The sequence below is a fragment of the Neomonachus schauinslandi genome, chromosome 12 (genome assembly GCF_002201575.2).
Source record: "Neomonachus schauinslandi chromosome 12, ASM220157v2, whole genome shotgun sequence".
NCBI lineage: Eukaryota > Metazoa > Chordata > Mammalia > Carnivora > Phocidae > Neomonachus > Neomonachus schauinslandi.
The window spans coordinates 53026550-53049307 of record NC_058414.1 but is presented as its reverse complement, the minus strand read 5'-3'; the positions used below and the strand labels follow the sequence as shown (position 1 = coordinate 53049307).

Sequence of the window (22758 nt, the reverse complement as noted above, 5' to 3'; positions counted from 1 at the left end):
GCTCAGGTCAACCACCTCGGGGTTGGGAGATCAAGCCCCATGTGGGGTTCCGTGCTCAGCATGGAGTCTGCTTGAGATTCTCTCCCTCTGCCCCTCACCCCCCACCCCCCTGGGTCAGTCACACACTAAATAAATAAATCTTTAAAAATAAATAAATAGGGGCGCCTGGGTGGCTCATTCATTAAGCGTCTGCCTTCGGCTCAGGTCATGATCCCAGGGTCCTGGGATCGAGCCCCACATTGGGCTCTCTGCTTGGCAGGGAGCCTGCTTCTCCCTCTCCCACTCCCCCTGCTTGTGTTCCCTATTTTGCTGTCTGTCAAATAAATAAATAAAATCTTTTAAATCAATCAATCAATCAATCAATAGGCCTTTATGGAGAAGTGGCCAGGCACTCTGGCCGCATCATCAGGTGTTAGGTGGTGAATGCTTACCATAAAAAGTTACCTATCTTTTACTTGGCGATTAGACACTTATCAACTTCCCTGTCTGCACCATATACCTGTAGCTATCACCCTGCTGGGAATTTTATGGTCAAGTTTTTAGAATTCAGATATATTCTTATACTATAAAAAATCATTTACTACAAGAAAGGTGTGTTCAAATATTTGAAAGGGAAATTTAAGTTACATACAACTTTACTCTTGTGTTGGGTCTTATGTTAGTGTGCACTTGCTTTGATACTTAAGTGCACTCTATGGCATATTTATTATATAAAGAAAGTGAATAAGATTCCCCCATTTTTATTGACAAGGAAATTGAAGTTGAAATACTAGATGACTTTGTCAAGTTGACAATGCTAACATTAGGTGGCTTTTAGATGTTAAGTCTCCAAATCTAGAACATATCTATGAAGTTCAAATTCTTCTGGCTTAACTTGGATACCCTAAATTGTGGCATCTCCAAAGGAACCCACAATAACGTACTGAACTCTACTGTAGATACCAGACTATTTGAAAAATAAAACAAACCAAATTAAAAGACACAGATCAACATTTGTTCAGCCAGAGGCCAATTTAAGAGACTAAAGCCTGGGGCGCCTGGGTGGCTCAGTTGTTAAGCGTCTGCCTTCGGCTCAGGTCACGATCCCAGGGTCCTGGGATCGAGCCCCGTGTCGGGCTCCCTGCTCGGCGGGGAGCCTGCTTCTCCCTCTCTCGCTCCCCCTGCTTGTGTTCCCTCTCTCGCTGTGACTCTCTCCGTCAAATAAATAAATAAAATCTTAAAAAAGAGACTAAAGCCTAAGTGGAATACAGAATACTGGAAGACCCATTCTTGTCCATGGAGTCCCGTCAGCACAGACCAGGACAGGGCTCTCCATCTAGAGGTGCTGGCACAGAGAAAAGGAGAGGAAGACGCACATTCTGAAGGCAGACTCACAAGGAGAACAATCAGGTGAGCCACGCTACCTCTTTTGGGGTAGACTGAGTGGCAGAGAGTGAACCCGAGGCAGTACCAAGAATGGGAAGGAGTTCCTCCTTACGCATGGTACAAACAAACACTGCTGAGTGGAAAATAGTTTGGTGTTCCTTAAAAAGTTAAATATACAATGAAGACCGAGCAATTCCACTCCTAGGTATATACTCAAAATATTTTAAAACAGGTACTTGTACACAAATGTTCACATCCTTGTACCCAAGCATTTATAGTAGTCTTATTCCCAAGAGCCAAGAGGTGGAACCAACCCCAATGTCCAATGATGGATGACTGGACACAATGTGGCACATATATATAATGGGATGTTGTTCAGACACAAAAAGGAATGAAGTGCTCATATATAGGACACGGATGAACCTGGGAAACGTGATGCTAAATGAAAGAAGCTAGTCACAAAAGACCATATATTGTATGATTCCATTTAGATGAAATGTCCAGGACAGGGAAATCCCTAGAGACAGAAAGCACATTGGTGGTTGCTAGGGGCTGGAGGGAGGAGGGAATGCTGAGTGACTGCTTGATGGACATGGGGTTTTATTTTGGGGTGATGGAAATATTTTGGAACTAGATAGAGATGATGTTTGCACAACACCATGAGTGTACCAAATGCCACTGAATTGTATACTTTTTTAGCATTATCATCTCCATTACTTCATAAATGAATGGCATACAATGATTTTTTTCTGTCAACAAATACTGAAATACCTAGATGAGCAATCAAACCTAATCAATAAATGGGCAAAAGACATGAACAGACACTTCTCCAAAGCAGGCATACAAATGGCCAACAGATACATGAAAAAATGTTCAACATCACTAACCGTCAGGGAAATACAAATCAAAACCACAATGAGATACCACCTCACACCAGTTAGAACGGCAAAAATTAACAAGACAGGAAACAACAAGTGTTGGCGGGGATGCGGAGAAAGGGGAACCCTCCTACACTCTTGGTGGGAATGCAAGCTGGTGCAGCCGCTCTGGAAAACAGTAGGGAGGTTCCTCAAAAAGTTGAAAATAGAGTTACCATACGATCCAGCAATTGCACTACTAGGGATTTACCCCAGAAATACAGATGTAGTGAAACAAAGGGGCACCTCCACCCCAATGTTCAAAGCAGCCATGTCCACAATAGCCAAACTGTGGAAGGAGCTGAGACGTCCTTCAACAGATGAATGGATAAAGATGTGGTTCATATATACAATGAATTGTATACTTTAAAATGGTTAATTCTATGTTATGTAAACTGTGTGCCTCAATAGAAATGAGAGGTGCTGATAACCAGAAGATGGTTTAAAGCTATATAGCATTTACCAGCAACATATAGATGCCATCTCTATAATGAGTTTTTCTTGAAATACAGTTTAACTGGACTTCAAAACAATCCCAATAGCAGCTTCCAGGAACAACACCAACCTGCCTCAATTTCCTGCATGACAAGACCAACACCAATACTGGTAAAGAACTCCTTAAGGGTGATTTAATCTTTGAAGCTTTTGGCCTTAACATTTGTGCTGTATTTGCAGTTTTAGTACTAAAGAAAATCACAGCTAGAAATCTGAGTTTAAAATGGATGAGTTTTTGAGACTCTCACTTACTTGCAAGAGCTGATGATCACTGCTTGGGTTATCATATTCTCCTCCATCCCTGTACATTACCCAGAGGACATTTATACACAGAAAGTATCTCCAGTAATCTAACAATTCACTGTTAAAAACCTATGTAATATATAATGATGTTATTGACTTGTTTATGATTTAAAGTGTTCAAATCCTTTCTATTTCTTTAGTGAGATAAAAACAGGGGCCTCTAAGGCACTCATTTTTCTTTTTAATCATAAAAAGTTATTCTGAACATCAAACTAGTAAAGAATTTTAGTGTTAAAAAATACAGAGATCTTCATAGAAATAGAACAAATTTGGACGCCTGGGCGGCTCAGATGGTTAAGCGTCTGCTTTCGGCTCAGGTCATGATCCCAGGGTCCTGGGATCGAGCCCCGCATTGGGCTCCCTGCTCAGCGGGAAGCCTGCTTCTCCCTCTGCCACTCCCCCTGCTTGTGTTCCCTCTCTCGCTGTGTCTCTCTCTGTCAAATAAATAAAAAAATAAAATCTTTAAAAAAAAATAGAACAAATTTGAGGACACTGGGGTCCACATTAGTTAAAAAACAAAATAAGAAAAAACCCAACTCTGTTGTCTCAGAAGCTTTAAATGGAAGACAGGGTGTGAACACACCCAACTTCAAACATGCCAGGGGTAAGTAACATGAGCATGGCAAGCGCGGGGTTTGCATTTCCTGGTCACTGATTGAGAGACCACAAGACTAGAAGTTGTTTTGAAACTGTTTTCTCACCAAAGCAGTAATGTCTGAGAGTGTCTAATAGTTGAGGTCTCATTTATCCTACGGCTTTTCACCTGAATATTATTTAGGCCCATTACACGGTAGAAGCCATTAAACATCTGTGCGCTTCCTGGCCACTTCAGTTGTGACAGTGAATTGTTAGATTATTGGAGATACTTTCTGTGTATAAATGTCCTCTGGGTAATGTACAGGGATGGAGGAGAATATGATAACCCAAGCAGTGATCATCAGCTCTTGCAAGTAAGTGGGAGTCTCAAAAACTCATAACCTAGGCCATAACATAGGCCAATCACAGCAACAAAAGAAAGGTTATTCCCTCAGTTAACAGTTTATAGCAAATCAGGTACATCCACCCACTAGTGAGTAGATACACAAGCAGTCCTTGCTTCACACAGTAGTGTGGGATCATAACGACGACTGTGCAATCTTAATAATTGATGGGAAACTTATGATCGTCCTCGGACTTCTAAAAATCTTTATTAAAACATTACAATCCTTCTCACTCTTGGTTGCAGAAGTACAAGGATATAAAATAAAAACTTTAAATATTTAGTACACTATAATTTAAAATATTAAAAATATTGACAATTTTTATTTCTTTATAGAAAACTTATCAGGGGTAGTTTGATTAGTATTTGTCTTCTTATCTTAGAACTTGATACAGAACGAGCATCTTTTCTATGCCTTCAAGAACGGTCATATTCCTTTCAAATCTGGATCAGCTGCCAGCATTTTGTCCCTTGAGTTTTCAATGTCATCAAATTTCTTTCAGAGTTTCTTTAATGTGAAGCTATCTTTGGGGGGCTGGTATTTCCCTCATTTCCCTTGGGACATTTTCATCCATTTTGGCACAATAACTGTTTTCATTTGTATCAGTAAGTTCATTTTCATGAAAATCCTCTGACTGCAAATTCAGAATTTTCAAAATGGTACAGAGCTATCATTCCCAGTGAGCATTCTCTCTGTAACTACATCTATGTTTGATTCAAATTAAACATTTAGCATGATCAATTTTCATTTCTTCGCTAGGCCTCCAATTGTATTACCAATTCCCTCCTTCAGTTATGTGTCTGTAAAATGTTACATGGCTCATCACTGGGGATAAGGAGGTAACACATTACATGCTTTGCTGTCTCTGTGTAAAGAGTAACAGATGCGTGATGGCCAGTTATGGACAGACTTGTCCAAACTGTCCATGAGGCAGGATGCACCTCTGTTACCCACCCAGGGATTTTTGTGAAGAACTAGCAATGAAGTCTGTGCCTTTTGCACTTACTCGCATTTAACATCCTGTAGTATCTTAACTTTGGATCGCATTGTGGGGGGACCGGCACTATTTACCCAATCCTTGGTAACTGAAATTCCTACACGTGGGAACTGTGCACTGGAAGAGCTACCTATTTAAGAGCATGTATTTATCTACCTGTAAATAAAGTAAAAAATATTAACTCATTTGGGTAATTTTAGAACGTAACATGTGAACCAATACAGCCATCGTATCAGCTGGCCTACTCGATGCTCACCTAGAAAACAAAGGCAAAGAAAAATGAAATTACTGTAGCTTCTTACTATATTCTCAAAGCTTACCACTTGCCTTTTGCCCGTATCTAATTTCATATTTACTCCATCTTTCTGAAAGATGCCTCTGTGGGATAACATAAAAGCCTACTATCACTCCTGGCATGGAGAGCACCTCAAGGTTGATTCCTCTGTAGTCATTAACTCATTTATTCATAATAATGGTAACAGTCGTGATGATGAAATTTATATGGATGTAAGTAATGTCCAAAATGTAGGCAGTCCTGCCTATTGTGGATATTATCCTCTGGAGTAAGATGAAAATGAGTTATTGGTACATGAGCAAAAATTTAAGCCAATCTGTCAAAATGTCACTTTTTAATTAATATTACTCAGTATTGGGGACAGTACAAGGAAATGGACATGCAACACTGCTGAAAATCCAAACCTTCAAAAACTTTCTAGAAGTTGGTTAAATAAATTATGGCATATTCATGTAATGAAAACTTTCATAGACACGAAACATCATATTGTAAAAGAACATTCCAATTTTGATTAAGTATATATGCTATGACATAAACATAGACACATTAAAAACTATAATCACTCAAAAACAGTTTCTAGCAGTATATTATTCTGATCTTTTACCTATTTCCATATTTTTCAAATTTTCAATAATGAAGATGCAATTACTTACATAACCCAAAAAGACTAAATTGGCTTGTTATAAATTTTGTAAATCATTATAGCCAATACTAGGTAACAGGCAGTGCTTAGTTTATTTTTACTAAAAATAAAATATATAATATTTTGCAATTTGACTTTCTATTTATAACTGGACATACAGACCAGGGCTGATTCTGTTTAACATCTTTAGCATGCATATATTTATATAAATATAGTCACAACACAAATGCTGAATTTTTAAATAACTTTCTGAAAATTGAGAGAAGTAAAATCATGTGTGTACATCTTAATAAATTTTAGCAACGTGAACATGACTCTTATAAACACCAAGAAGTAAGAAACAGAATACACTTGCACTAGGAAAACCCCTAATATCCCATGACAGCCACTAGACCCTCCTCTCAAAAATGGACATTATCTCTAGATAATGTAGATTCATACAATCTGTACTCTTTTTTTTTTTTTTAAAGATTCTATTTATTTATTTGAGACAGAGAGAATGAGAGAGATAGCACATGAGAGGGGGGAGGGTCTGAGGGAGAAGCAGGCTCCCCGCCGAGCAGGGAGCCCGATGCGGGACTCGATCCCGGGACTCCAGGATCATGACCTGAGCCGAAGGCAGTCGCCCAACCGACTGAGCCACCCAGGCGCCCAATCTGTACTCTTTTGTGTCTGCCTTCTGTAATTCAAAATTATGTCCGTGAGGCTCATTTTTGGTATTAGGTACAGCACTAGTTTGTTTTTTTTCCATTGCTAGGTGGCATTCCATTGTAGGAACCTAACACAATGTTTTTATCCATTCTACTGTTAAGGGACATTTGGATTGTTTGCAGTTGGGCCTATGATAAATAATAATGATGTAGCTATGAAAATTCTTGTCTACATTTTTGGGTCCACACATGTATATACTTCTTCTGAGCATACACTGAGAAAGGAAAATGCTGGAAAATAACGGATTCTTACATTCATGTTTATAAGACACTGTTAAATAGATTTCTTGAGAGGCCATATCAATTTCTGATCCCACTGGCTAGAGAAGGACATGTCCCTGTTCCACATTCTTACCATTATTTAATCTTGTCTCTTTAATTTTAGCCTTTTGGTGGGTCTGGTCTTGGTATCTCATTGTGTGAGATATGTGTTCAGGTCAAAGCCGAGGAACTCAATGTACAAAGTGACAGGAGAGGGCAATATGCCGATTCACGATATCCTCACCAGTCCTCCCATACTCAGTGACGTCACACCAATGCCACAGCTCTTGCCAAGGTATCTCCAGCTAGGGGGGAAAGGAAGAAACCAGACAAGACTAGTTCCATGGGCCAGTATTTGATATTGTTTTGTTTCTAAATTTCAAGTAAAATCTTCTACTTCAAAAACCAGTAGCACATAAAAGTCCTCGAGACTGGGGCATACACACTCAGGTACTTAGGCGTATGTATGTAAAGACCTAACTAAAGTGTTGGAGTTTGTTCCTGCAGTGTAACTAACTACCCCGAAGTTCAGGGGCTTGAAATGGCAATATTTTCTTTGCTTCCAACTCTGCGGGTCAGCCTCTGGGTTGCCTCAGCTGGTCGCCTCGTGTCTGTGGTCCGCTGGTGATCAGTGGCTTTGCCTCTGGAGCTGGTAGCTCGGGCACGGGCGTGTGCCTCCCCTTCAGCCGGCTAGCTGTGGCCCCCTTCACGATGAGGTAGTCCGAGGTTTCCGAAAAGCAGCAAGAGGGTACACCCCCTGGCGTGTGTGAGCTCGGCAAACCTCTTGCTAATGATACGCTGGACCAAAACAAGTCACATCGCAATCCAAACAGAGATACAAGCTCGAGCCTGGATGAAAACTGCACCATCACACTAATAAAATGGCATGCATGCATGAAGGGGAAGAATTTGTGGCCGTTTTTACATTATTATAAGTACTTTTCATATTTCTTTACATAATTTGTTTCCCTTCTTGCTCAGAAACCAAAGAGATAGTACCTACTGTTTTCCCCGCTTGGTATACAAGGAAACTGATGTTCGGGAAAGTAAAGTAGTAATGTAGCCACTAATCAACAGAACCAGGGTTTGAGCTCATGTAGCATTTCAAGGTCTCTGTTCTTTCTTATCCTTCTGCCTTCTGATGGATGGCTGATGTACCTGTCTTGTCTCGTTCCATACAGTTAACATTTCAATGCTGACAATTTTTTGTGTAGATCCAGATTTCCATCTGGTACCATCTTCCTTCTGCCTGAAGCACTTCCTTTAACATTTCTCATATTGCCAGTCTGCTGGTGATGAAATCTTTCAGCTTTTGAATGTCTGGAAACATCTTTGACTTTACTTTCAAGAGATATTTTCCCAGGATAAAGAATTGTAGATGGATTTTTTTTTTTTCTTTCAGTTCTTTAGAGCTGTTGGTCCACTATTTTCTCATTTGCATTGGGAAGCCTTTCATTATGCTTACATTCACTCCTTTGTACGTACTGTGACTTTATGGATGATCTTTGGATCTCTTTATCACTGGTTATGACCAATATGAGTGACCTGATAGAGGTTTCTTTGTAGCTTGTGCTTTGGTTCACTGAGCTTAAATCTACGGATGTCTACTTTTCATCAAGTGAGAAATCTTTGGGCTGTTACTCCACAAGTATTTTTTCTGTCTCCCTTCCTCCACTTGAGGATACCCGATATACACATAAGGAGCCTTCTTATCTTTTCCATATCTCCACTTTGTTTTTTGAACATACAAATATAGCTAAAACTTTTGATGTTTTGGTCTGTTAATCCTAACATTTGTATCTGTTTTGATTGATATTTTTCCTCATTATGAGAGCTGAATATTCCTTTTTTTTTTTTTTTTTTTTTGAGAGTTGAATATTCCTGACTCTTTACATGCCCTGTCATCTTTAATGGTATGTCACACATCGCAAAGTTACTCTCCTTGGAACTAAATATTTTTATTCTTCTTGAGCTTTGTTCTGGGATACAGTTAAATTACTTGGAAACAGTTTGATCCTTTTGGATCTCGCTTTTAAGACTTGTTTGGCACAACTGGAATAATGTGTAACCCAGGGCTAATTATTCCTCCTGAAGACTCTAGGAAGCCCCTCTAGAAGTTTCTGCAGTTCTCTCTTTACAGTTCTCTCTTCTTTGGTACTCAGCTCTGCCAACTCTCACTACCTTGTTCTTGGACTCTCAGCTCCGAACCCTCAACTCCAGGAGACTGCCAAATCCTACCTGGTTCTCCCTCCCTGTACCATGCCTGGAAACTCGCTCGAGGAAAACAACTGGGACCATCACAGAGCTCACCTCTTTTGTTCCAAGTCTGTCATAAACTGCTATCCTCTGCTGTCTGATGTCCAGTGCCTAAAAAGGTCCAGCACTTCATATATTTTGCCAAAGTGTTGTGTTCTTTCAAGCAGGTGGGTAAATCCACTCCTCTTACTCCATCTTGGCCAGAAGTACAAGTGTATCTTTCTTTGTGGGTTTACTTTGCATTTTTCTGATGACTTACAGAGTCAAGCAACTTCTCCTGTTTACTGGTCATTACAATACCTTCTTTTGTGAACAGGCTGCTTATGTATTCTGCCCACTTTTATACCCAATTATCAATCCATCCTTACTTCTTTGAATGTAGCAGTTAGCTGCATATTCTGCATACGAGTCTTTTGTTTAAGGCACTGCCAACATCTTTCCCCACTTTGAGGCTTACACTGTTAGTGCCTTAACAGTAACCTCTGATAAGGCAAAGTTTTCAACTTTAATACAGTCAAATCCATCAACCTTTCCCTTACACTCAATACTTCCATGTCCAACTTGAGGAATTTTTGCTCAAATATCATTCTTTCTCGTATGTTATATATTTCATTGTTGTACCTTTCAAAGTTCTAAGTACATCCACCTAGAATTGACTTTTTAGATATGGTATGTGTTAGATGCCCCTTCCCCCCATCCCTGCACATTTACAGCCGATTCACCCCAGAACCATTATCACTGTTTGATTCTCTGGATAACATCTTCCTTGGTGGTGCCTGATTCCAGTTTTTATTTTTTCTCCTCCTTTTAAGTTCCATGATACTGATGAAAGTTCTGATCAGCTTTTCAGACTCTCTGTCCTATCTTGTAAGTAGTCACATGTCGCCAAGGAAACATCAGTAGCAAACATCAGGTAAATCTATGGTTCTTTCTGCTCCTATCTTAGGCCCTGAGCTCTAGACTTTCCTTCAATGCTCTTTAAGACTCTGTGATGCATTTGAACAGATTGTTAACTATTTTATTCAGCTTCTCTAGTGATTCCCAGAATGCACAGTACTCTGTGAAAAGCTCATCTCTTGGGGCCAGAAACCCTGTGCCCTGATTTTAAGCTGAAGCTGAACAACTTCTGTCAGGACCAGGAGCTCTAGACACCACAGCAAGGCCGAAAACTACTTGGCAGCAGGATCCCACATTTGTAATGCTTGAGTTTTGGATCTCCTAACATTAAGGTGATATTTTATTTGAATCCCACATTGTAATACCCCTGATTGTATTATAACTTGGTTGTGGAGAAAATGCCAAGAAAGGAGTGGTAACAAAAATCTCAGCAGTGAGGGGCACCTGGGGGCTCAGTTGTTAAGCATCTGCCTTCGGCTCAGGTCATGGTCCCAGGGTCCTGGGATCGAGCCCCGCATCGGGCTCCCTGCTCGGCGGGAAGCCTGCTTCTCCCTCTCCCACTCCCCCTGCTTGTGCTCTCTCTCTCTCTGTCTCTCTCTCTGTCAAATGACTAAATAAAATCTTTAAAAAAAAATCTTAGCAGTGGCAACACATTTGCAAAATGAACAAAGAAAGTGTATCTACTGTTATACAACTTTTGGTTAACCATATATTAAGTATCCTGTGCAGATAATCCAGGATAATCCCCAGGCAATATATAATTTATGACATATTTAAAACGAGATGGTCTATTTTCTCGTCACACATATAAATACCTCAGTCCTTTGAGTATGAGGCTGCCTTCATAGGAAGGCATCCATGTCCAACATGACATATTCCCCACCTGCACTGTGACTCTGCTCTCACGTGGCCATTTCCAGGACAAACTACACTTAGGTAAGTAGCTTCTATTCCTCACTGCTGACTGGAAGGCCAGTGCAAGACGGTCGAAACCACGAACATCTTCTGTGCTTGTCTCCTTCTCCTGCCTCTTCCTCATTCCATCCTCAGTCCCAGCCCAAACTCAAGGGCAACTCCTTCCTCCACTTTACATACCTAACAGCCCTCCAGCTTTCTAATTCCTCTAAGAAGTTGCAATTTTTCACTGTGTTTCAAGGAAAACTCATTCATTCCTGTGTGCCCTCAACTAACCACTCGAATTCTGGGCCTTTTTCACCGTAGTTGTTGAAGGAAGACTAATCTCTGTGAGGAAAGATGGTGACACACTATGAAATCATCCTGATTTCTGAAATTCACAGCGTGAGACACATTCACTCGATAGAGACAACCAAACACTAGTGCTCTACGGGAACGCACTGTGCTTGCGGAAATGTGGGGTCTTACCTATGTACCCCGAAGATCCAGCAGGGCTTTTTGTCACTTAATATTAAGCCCCCTCCTTACAAGCACCTTTCCAAATGCCCATATTTATAGGCCATTAAGGCTTTCAGCTTAGTGCCATCTGTGCAATCACTGCAAATTTGGGGCTTTCTTAATAGACAAGTTGGCAGATTTCCTCTTATGTGGATTTGGGTTGACACCGCTGAAAGACAGTTCTTGATGGAAACTTTTAACATTTCTGAGTATATGTATTTCTGACCTTCTCATTTCATTTTTTTTTAAAGATTTTATTTTTAAGTAATTTCTACACCCAATGTGGGGCTTGAACTCACAACCCCAAAATCCAGAGTCACATGCTCTATGAGCTGAGCCAGCCAGGCACCCCCTGCCTGATCTTCTCATTTTAGAGAATGCACTGTGGCCTCGATTTCCACAACAGTGGATTCCTAGTCGCCACATTAAAACAAGTAAAAAGAAACAGGCAAAATTAATTTTAATGTATTTTATTTGACCTAGTATATCTGAGATGCTTTCAACATATTTTTTTCAACAAAAAAAATATTAGATGTTTTACACTCTTTTCTTCATAGTTAACCTTTCAAGTCAGGTGTATAGATTTATAGGATATCTCAATTTGGGTTCTTCATCAGATATACTTGATCTGTATTTCAATTTCATAAAATACACGGTTGCAAAAGTAGATTTACATGCTCAAGTTGATTCAAACACACTTTTGTTTCCCAATAACTGAATCAAATATCAGTATTTAAATTTAAATCAATTAAAATTTTTTGAGGTTAAAATTCAGTTACTCAGGGGCACCTGGGTGGCTTAGTCGGTTAAGTGTCCAACTCTTGATTTGGGCTTAGGTCGTGATCTCAGGGTTGTGATATCAAGCCCCTGCTTAAGATTCTCTCTCTCCCTCTTCTCTGCCCCTCCACTCCCATGTTCTCACATGCTCTCTCCCTAAAAAAATAAATAAAAATAAAAGATAAAAATTTCAGTTCCTCAGTTGCCCCATTTCAAGTGCTCCCTGGCCACGGTTGGCTCATGGCTACCCCACATTAGACAACACAAATGCAACTCCTCCCATTGCAAGTTTCTCTTTCTTTAGTATAGCTCCATCTGGAGAAGCTGTCACTCATCAGGCAGTGGACGCGGGAAGAAAAATGGGCAAACTCTTCCAGGACAAAAGGATCTTTCAAATTATTAGGAATCAGTGGCTAAAAACATCTTGACTTCACAAAAGTGTCAGCTATTTGAAGGCACCGCGTAACAAAGGGACTGTTATTCTGTCTGCCTCTAACCACTACACCAGCCCCTTGAAAAAAAAAAACAAAAGGATGTTTTTCTAAAGGGGGGGGATAAAAGAATGTTAATAATGAATGTGTAACTTCAAACCCGTTGCACATAACTACGACACCATATCAACAAATCCTGCAAGTACACCTCTAAGTATGGATTTCCATAATAGATTACCAGAGATTCTGATCACTGCAGTTAGGCAGGGCCCACACATGGGTCCTTTAGAGCCTTCATGCCAATAGGAGAGCAGGGTGAATTCTGGAAGGAGAACATCTTTAAAACTTGATCTTAACCAAGTTGCCAGCAGCTAATCCTCACCAAAGGCACTCTAGACACACTGATTTCATCCCTCTGGCATTCCAACTCACTAGGGAATTTCTGCTTATGGGATGGAGGTTGTAGGGATATCAGACCTCCCTGGCTGAGGAGTTCAGGCTGATCAAATTCCATAATTAACTGCAGAAACTCCCATTTTGGTCAATACTCTTAAATTGAGTGTGGCAGGTGGAGGGGAGGGTGGCTGAAGAATTCAAGTCATTCACAAGATGTCAACATGAGTTATCGCCCCACAAAGGATTTCTTTTCTGGCCAAACTGCATTGTTATTCCACAGGCTGCAGTGGCCATGTAATTTTGGTCACACTGCAGGGAGCACATTCAGGAATCTAAGGACAAAAGGCAAAGGCGGAAAAGCTGTGTCTGGTGGTCCAAATCGGATTCCGATATTGAAAAGAAGGTAAGAGTGTAGCAAGACCAGCCTCTTTGGTTTAATTGCCAAAACCATTAACTAACTATTCCCTAGTAAGTGACCAAGAATTCCGAAGGCATCTTCACTTTGCAGAACCACGTCAGGGAAAGAAGTGGATTGTGGCTCTAAGCGACTCAGACTGCCCTTAGCTCCTTCTAGCTTCCCTGTCCACCTTAGTCACTCCCGAGTGGATATCTGCATCACAGAGGAAGTGAAACACCTTTTTAAATAATGCACCTTTACTAACAGTGGGATACCATTTTATGTGAATTTGAATTGTTAGAAGTTTCATTGAGACCTCAGTGAAATCACTCTTTGAGCACAATTTAAAGTATCAATTTCAAAAATATAAAAAATCTAATCCTTTCAAAATGTTCAATGTCACTGGCATCAGGGAAATCCAAATCAAAACCACAATAAGATACCACCTCACCCCGGTCAGAATGGCTACAATGAACAAGTCAGGAAACGACAGATGTTGGCGGGGATGCGGAGAAAGGGGAACCCTCCTAGACTGTTGGTGGGAATGCAAGCTGGTGCAGCCACTCTGGAAAACAGTATGGAGGGTCCTCAAAAGGTGGAAAATAGAGCTACCCTACGACCCAGTAATTGCACTACTGGGTATTTACTCCAAAGATACAGGTGTAGTGAAAAGAAGAGGCACCTGCACCCCAAAGTTCATAGCAGCAATGTCCACAATAGCCAAACTATGGAAAGAGCCCAGATGTCCATCGGCAGATGAAGGGATAAAGAAGACGTGGTTTATATATACAATGGAATATAATTCAGCCATCAAAAAAAATGAAATCTTGCCATTTGCCATTTGCCATGATGTGAATGGAACTAAAGGGTATTATGCTAAGCAAAATAAGTCAGAGAAAGACAACTATTATATGATCTCACTGATATGTGGAATTTAAGAAACCAAACAGAGGATCATAGGGGAAGGGAGGAAAAAAATGAAACAAGATGAAATCAGAGAGGGAGACGAACCATAAGAGACTCTTAATCATAGGAAACAAACTGAGGGTTGCTGGAGTGGAGCGGGTGGGGAATTGGGTAACAGGGTGATGGACATTAAGGAGGGCATGTGATGTAATGAGCACTGGGTGTTACACAAGACTGATGAATCACTGAACTCTACCTCTGAAACTAATAGTGCACTATATATTAATTAATTGAATTTAAATTTAAGAAATGCTGCAGAATTGAGGGGAAAATCAGAGTAAAAAAATCTAATCCTTTCAAAAGCTGACAGGTCAGGACATCTATAAACCATGTGTACACTGTAGCCACATGGCTGGACCCTTTTTTTTTTTTAAGATTTACTTGGCGGGGGTGGGGTGGGTCAGGGGGCAGGCAGAGGGAGATGGAGAGAGTCCCAAGCAGACTCCATGCTGAGCGTGGAGCCAGATGCAGGGCTTTGATCCGAGCCAAAACCAAGAGTTGGACACGTAACGACCTGCACCCACCAGGCACCATCGCGGAGCCTTCTGCTGCTAAGCAGCAGCACCCACGTCCTTTGGTTAGCACAGGGTAGACAACACTGCTGGGGGCATTCATCAGCAAGGCTGTGAGCGGTTTGGGAGACCTCTGTGCTGTGATCTTAATATTCAGCTTCATTTTAATTTAAAATCTTTCTGATGTCTTAGACTATCTAGTCATTCACTAAGGAGCGGGAGTTGTACTAGGACTGAGCAATGTACCCGAACCGGAGATGTCAAACTTCTGATTACGAAGCTAGAAGGAACGGTGAGAGGGCTTCCGCAGTGAGTCCCAGGGATGTTAGAGAACACTCCAATATTGAAGGGATACTGAAAACATAAAAAGAATGACCTAAAAGGTACACCTTTGAAGTTTATATACATAAAAAAACAACTCATCCTATGACTTAGAAAGGATAATGAAAAAGAAAAAAAAAGTTGGCATCGGGGATGCATGTTCTGGCGAGCCAGCATGTCATCTGGCTAAGGCATGAAGCACTGCTTGATTCTTTGAAAGGAGGTAAAGTGACAAGTACAGTAGTGAGCTGTTCCCTCAGCAGCAGCCTAGGGCTTCCAGTAAGGACCAAGACGCACTGGGTATGTGCATGTTCTGAGGACAGCAAACGGGTCAGGACCGCTTAGTCCCTCCAGGGCCTGTCAGACACAGCTCAACCCCTTACCATCTTCTACTGCCATCCCCCCGTTTCTATAGCTAGTTCCGCAGGGCGGAGGGGACTAGAGGTGGCCATCTCACGCCTGCAAGCTATCGGCCCACGAGGGGTGCTGTGGCTTTTCCTCACTCCTTATGGGGCAGGTGAAGGACTGTTTCACCCAAACCTAACCCTTAAGTCATCAAGTGAGAGAGGTGTGGGACACTCACTCATAGAAGCTACAGGTACCTGCAGGAAGTCCATCTTTGACATGACCCTTGCTGGCCATCTGCTGACGAGGAAAAGGAAAAAGAAGAGGTAACCCAATGGCTGATTTCACTGCCCAGAGCAAGAACTGGAAGCGCCAAGACAGAGCTGACTCTGCAGTGTATACCCCGTAGGAGGTTCCCTCTGTCCCCATTTTCCACCAGAGACCCAACACGTTGATGCTTGCTGTTGAGGACAGAGAACAGTCAGTCAGTGCTGGTGACAGGATCAAGAACAAGTAGTAAGAAATGCCAATGACTGACAGATGGTGGTCCCACCTCTTCTCCATGATAAATGGGTGGGAAGGGCATATGGAATAAAATTATCAGTGTCTCCCTGCCAATTCCAAATTTATTATGTGAAAGCCTGGCCTCAACACAGAGGTAAGACTGGGTTTGTAACGAGACCTTGCTGAGCTGCTTTTTGTTTTTTTTTTTAAAGTAAGAAAAAGAGACCGGGATGTAAGATACCTACCCAGAGTGTTATTAAGGGGTCTGCTATTCAGTTCACGGAGATTCAGTGGGGCCCATTTGTGATTAATAATCATAGATAATACAACTTCATGTCTCTACTCTCTGGAATTAACACTGTTCAATAAACAGGTCATACAAATATTTATTATATTTAAAGGGTGTAATTAAAAGAAAACCAATTATCCTAGGTATAGATTTATGCACCTCTTCAAATTTATGTACTGAGAATTCAGAATTGTAATTTTGGATTTTGGATTTCAAAGACCTCGGGAACGTATACCTGTAATGGAATATGGTACCTTCTATCTCACAATCACACGCGAGGACCCAGCTTCTGGTCATGAGAATGTTCCCAGGAGGCTACTGAACTTAAGTGTGGTTAGGACTATTCTCTTTGAGACTAATTAAAAAAACAAAAAACAAAAAAAAACCAACCCAACACTCCAAACATCCAGTTGTGTGATATGTAAATGAGAGATGGATATACCGGATTGCTAGTCAATGTAATCAGAGGGATTTTATTTACAAAGCCATCTGGAAATTAGCATGGATATAAGAAACCATAACTGAGGGTTGACCCCAGAAATGTTGCCCAAGTCTGACTGACAAGTCTGTCGTTAATAGTAGACTGCACACATATTGTCGACAGCAAGAAGAGCCATCCCACCAAATTTAGGTTCAAAGAGAAATGAAGGTGAGAGAAATGATGACTAACTTCTTGCAGGTCACTAAACCTTGCACACTTTCACTTGAGGACCCAGTTCCTTTTTTTTTTTAAAGTACGCTCCACGCCCAATGTGGAGCCCGGTGGGGGGTTTGATCTCACGACCCTGAGATCAAGACCTGAGCTGATATCAAGAGTCGGACGCTTAACCGACTGAACCACCCAGGTGCCCCATGGATTGGGGTTCCTTTAGCACCAGCTCTGACATCCTTCTGTTGCTGCATTACAAATTTTTATTGCCAATTTTCTAGTTCCTGACGCATGTGACAAGGTAGGTGGCATCTGACAATGACATTCCTTAGCAAATGTAGTAGAATATGAGACTTTCAAAAAATATCCATTACCTGCTTAGGCTGAGCTCCCTCTGAGAGGATGTCAAGTAAGTCTGCAGAAGAGATGAAATAGAACCGTGGGAAAGCCACACGCTTGGTCTCCAGGTACTCAGCGAGAGCTTTTTCACAAAGAGAAAGCCTATGGGAATGAAAACTCTTTTTAAGCCTATCTTGCCCATTCAGTTAGTAAAACATCAACAAAAGTAAACCCAGCTCCTCTCATCTGTCCACTCACCATAATAAGCTTTACTGTCTAACACGTAGCCTGACTCCTCTTTGACACCATCATGTTGCTTGTGAATAATCTACAAGTCATGCCAAGTAGGAGACAGGTACACACACACCATGGACTGAGGCTAAATACAGATTAGACTTAGGTTGATGTCACTCCTCACTTTTTTTTTTTTTTTAATATTTCTTTATGTTGAGAGAGAGAGACAGAAAACGAGCAAGCACGAGAGAAGGGGCAGAGGGAGAGGGAAAGAATCTCAAGCACACTCTCAGCAGGGCACAAAGTCTCAGGTGGGACTCGATCTCACAACCCTGAGACCACAACCTGAGGTGAAATCAAGAGCCAGATGCTTAACCGACTGAGCCACCTGGGTGCCCCACTCCTCACTTTTCTTAATGACATTCTTACTCAGCAAGGGCAACTAGGTTCAGCATCACTCATCCTGAGCACAAAATGCATTCGTTAAGATGTATTTGGTTCAAGGTCTTCCTTTACCCACTGAATGCCTAGAGAACACACATGGCTTCAGCTCCCTCTGGTATTCAGAGGAGTCCTAGGAGTCAGAATCATTTCTGCTTTATCCTTCTTAGCAGAGATGACCCAGAGGCAGAACTCCCAAGTCCCCAAGATCACTAAGAAATAATTAACTTCTGGGGTGCCAGGCTGGCTCAGTCAGAAGAGCATGTGAATCTTGATCTTAGGGTCATGAGTTCAAGCCCTGCACTGGGTATACAGATTACTTAAATAAACTTTTTTTTTTTTTATTTGAGAAAGAGAGAATGAGAGAGAGGGAGTACATGAGAGGGGGGAGGGTCAGAGGGAGAAGCAGACTCCCCACCGAGCAGGGAGCCCGATGCGGGACTCAATCCAGGGACTCCAGGATCATGACCCGAGCCGAAGGCAGTCGCTTAACCGACTGAGCCACCCAGACGCCCTTAAATAAACTTCTTTAAAAAAGAAGAAATAATTAACTTTGGTGGAAATCCACTCTTAAAATTATGGCTAACTTTATCTCTAGAAAATTTACAGATTATGAAATAATTTTGCTTATGTAATATTCTTTTATCTAAAGCTCTTTTCTTTTTTTTTTTTTTTTAAAGATTTTATTTATTTATTTGAGACAGAGAGAATGAGAGAGACAGAGAGCACATGAGAGGGGGGAGGGTCAGAGGGAGAAGCGGGCTCCCTGCTCAGCAGGGAGCCCGATGCGGGACTCGATCCCGGGACTCCAGGATCATGACCTGAGCCGAAGGCAGTCGCTTAACCAACTGAGCCACCCAGGCGCCCTAAAGCTCTTTTCTACCTTGCAATAAAAAGTGATCAAAATTCTGCACAAACCTCTTCATTCAGTAGCTATCTGCCCCCTTTTAATCAAAAGCCAGAATATCCTAACCACCATTAGCTGTGTAGAATTCTATGTGAAATTACAAAAGGCCCCTAAGGATTTCCTAAGTACTAACTGGCTTCCTAAGAGTAATTTCTGGTATAAACTATATACAGAATAAACGATATGAAATTACTAAGTGCAATCCAAGTTCTTGGAATAGAGTAGATGCTTAATAAGTGATCAATCAAACTTATCAATACTCTATATACACACACCATCTATTATGTCCAAGGCAACTAGACAACTCTAAGCAAAACTATGAAGTAATCTGATACAGATCTATCTACAATAACACGATGTTAGATACTATAAAATACTTGAAAGCAATCTCATAAAATTATAACAAATTGATCACTTCATAGTTTTATTCTTACCTGTACTGTAAATCTTTAAGTTTTTCATAGAGATTAGGTCTGCATGTTGCTTCTAGAACATTCTTTATTTTAGCTGTTTTCAACATTAACTCCTGTATGAAAGTATAAGATGGAGCCATTGATATTAGAAATTACTTTTCTCAATTTTTCACCCATTTGGGGCATTTAAAAATGAGGAACAAACTCTAAGAAAGTAAGGTTAAAGAGCCTTCTAACACCATGCCTATTCACTTTCGCTTTTAAACTTTTAAATGAAGATCAAAAACAAAGTATAATCACACAGTTTTTATCAAAATAAATTGGATAGGCATTACCACCATTCTGGGTCCAAACAAAAAGAATAAAGAGAGAGAGAGAACCCAGAATCTTAAAGAGGACATTCACATATGAAAATGAGATGAACACTGAACAGTCTATTCTTTCTTCCTTAAAAGTTAAAATAGTATTCCTCCAGGTGTTCTTCTTTAATAAAAAAAAAAAGTTATTCCTCATTTCTATATGAAAAACTATAGCCATTATTCTTTGCTGAAAGTCTTTCAAATCACTCATCATTATCATATGTACATCTCTGTGTGTTTTCTTTGGTTCTTATAAAATCAACAAACAAGTAACTAATAGTATTGTTATTGGTATCCCCTCTGCAGTATTTACTTCACGAAGATTAATGTTATCACACCTCACTGCAGGGCTTAATGGAAATATCAGGCTTGCTGTTGCTTTTTGTATGGCCAGAAGCTAAAAATGGTTCTTACATTTTTAACTGGTGGGAAAAAAGTCAAAAGCAGCTTAATATTCTGTCTCACATGAAAATTCTAAGAAACTCAAATTTCAGTGTCGATAAATAAAGTCTTACTGGTGCATAGCCACGCCCGTTTGTTTACCTAGTGTCTGTTTTCTTTCACACTACAATGGCGGCACTGAGCAGTGGTGACAGAAACCATACACGACCGCGAAGCCTAGAATACTTCACAAGAGCAAGCGTCCTGCGCCGCTCCCTAAAATGCAACACTGTGCTTTTATAAATACGATACCCCAAATCATGGTTTTTCACAAGATTTTGTTTGGAAAACTCTGCTAGGATAGAAAACAGTATCTTCTATGAACCTTAAATTCAGCATCCACTCCATCGAATCTTCTAGCATCTTTCACAAGCTGGATTCGAATGTCTTCTGAACAAACAAAGATGCTTTCCAGGTGAGACCAAGTTCGCTGGACTTCCATCCAAGTGGAGATGACCAAGTCTGCTATGTTTAATTTATTTTGCCAGCTTAACACTTGTTCAATAAAATATTCCACATACTTGCTCTGAAGCAGACTCTGCAACTGAACCTAAAAGAAAGAAAAAGAATTTTAAATAACAAGTCAGTTGGAAGACTGCAAGTACCATGAGGGAGGGACCATACCTCTCTTCTGTTGATTCCTAGATTTCTAGGATCTAGCATGCAATACCTGAAACAGGCATTCAGTATTGGCTAAATAAATGAACTAATGGCATTAAATACTCATATTGGCATGTTTTCCAAAAGAAAAAAGATAAATACAAGAGACTGCATTTCTTGTGTCTTCTACCAGAAGACCATGTATCTCTCTGTAGGCAGAAAAAAATACTGTGCTCCAGGGTGCAGCTTTAGGAATTAAATTTTATTCCTTCATCTTCTCTCATTCTTTCCTTGGGGTCCATGCCTATTGACCATTGCAAGGTATAAATATTTTTTCCCCAGGACTACGAAAATAAAACCAACTTCTCTGTAGCTTCCTAAGCCCTCAGCTTCCATTTTTCCTCCCCTCTCAGTTGACTACCAAGCATGGATGCCGAGCAGTCTGGTGAGCACTTCCCACCACTCTCTGACATTGAGATCTCAGAAAGTCACTGAGTAGGAAGGCCTCTTCTCACTCTCACCTCTAACTATTTAGTACACTTGACTCTTCTCCCCTAGAACCAATTTAAGCTATTATTGACATGTTATGTGAAGTTTAAAATGTACCATGTAATACTGTGATACATATATATATAGTAAAATGGTAACCACAATAAGGTTCCTTAACACTTCCATTCCTCATGGAATAACCTCTTTTGGGGTGTGGTAATCAGGTCTATTCTCCTAACAACTTTTGAGTGGACAATACAGTATTGTTACCTATAGTCACCATGACATACTTTAGATCCCCAGCACTTACTCATCTTACACCTGGAAATGTGGGCCCTTTGACCAACATCTCCACATTTCCCCAACTCCCCAGGCCCTGACAACCACTGCTGTCCCCACTGCCCCAAACACCCATCTCTCACTGCCATTCTTTACTGACTTACCAGCCCAACTCACAAGGCTCTCCCTGAGTCTTTCACCCTCCCCAACACAAAGCCTCTCTGTCCCTTGGAGCCCTACTCTCTGTCTCCCTGCTCAAGTCCAAGTTCATACCTTTTGATCCCAAATGGTACCATGCCCAGAGTCTGGGACAAGGAGATACCCAATGAATGAATAAATACTGAGTACTGGAACTTAGACAAATTCTGAAATTGCCATTTAAAAGAAAAAATCTGTAATCAAAACACCCATCTTACTTGGTTGTGCTCTAGAGTCTCAAAAAGTTGTTCATCGGATTTTAATAATGGAATGCCCGTCCGATAGTGAACTTCGTAAGAGAACTCCATGGATGCCCAGGTCTGACTGATTTCAGTAATAGCCTAGACATAAACAGTATTAAGTTATGTGCACAAAAGTTTAATTTATGACGAACATCTAGGCTATCATCTGAAATTAAAAAAAAAATTCTTTAATTCTCAAAAAAAAATGTTACCCAATACTATCGGCCTCATTTTTTTCCTGCAAATAATTCATGAAGTTCAGAGAATGAATTCCATCTCCCAAAAACAAGCATCACCCTATTATCAAATGTCTGTTGGATCTGAGTTTTACATCCTTCACGGAAACAGAATGCCAGAGCATAAAGGGACTTCAAAAGTTATCTGAAGGTTGTTTTTAACAGAGATTATGTACACATCGGCCAGCAGGAGCCAGGTAGTGCTCGGAGAGCCTGAATGTGAATCAGAGTGAGTCAGTTACCACACTGTGCCTCAGTTTCCTCCTCTGTAAGACAGGGCTACGAGTATTACCAACCTCAGAATCAAATGAAATAATACAAAGTGCTTACAGCAGTGCTTGCAACAAAATAAATGACATGTAAGTGTTCTCTGCTATCACCACCGCCACCACCATGACCACCACCATCACCGTCACCCGTCATCACCGCCCCCCCATCACCGCCGCCCCCCCATCACCGCC

General features: G+C 40.9%; 1 protein-coding gene across 1 annotated transcript in view; it reads right to left on the bottom strand.

Moving 5' to 3' along the window:
• The window catches only part of DNAH11 (dynein axonemal heavy chain 11), a 329965-nt gene that overhangs the window by 236141 nt on the left and 71066 nt on the right, over positions 1-22758 (bottom strand). Inside the window, 4 exon segments of the mRNA XM_021689842.2 lie at positions 17494-17620; positions 19475-19566; positions 20579-20803; positions 22038-22160. Coding sequence (XP_021545517.1) covers positions 17494-17620; positions 19475-19566; positions 20579-20803; positions 22038-22160 — 567 coding nt within the window.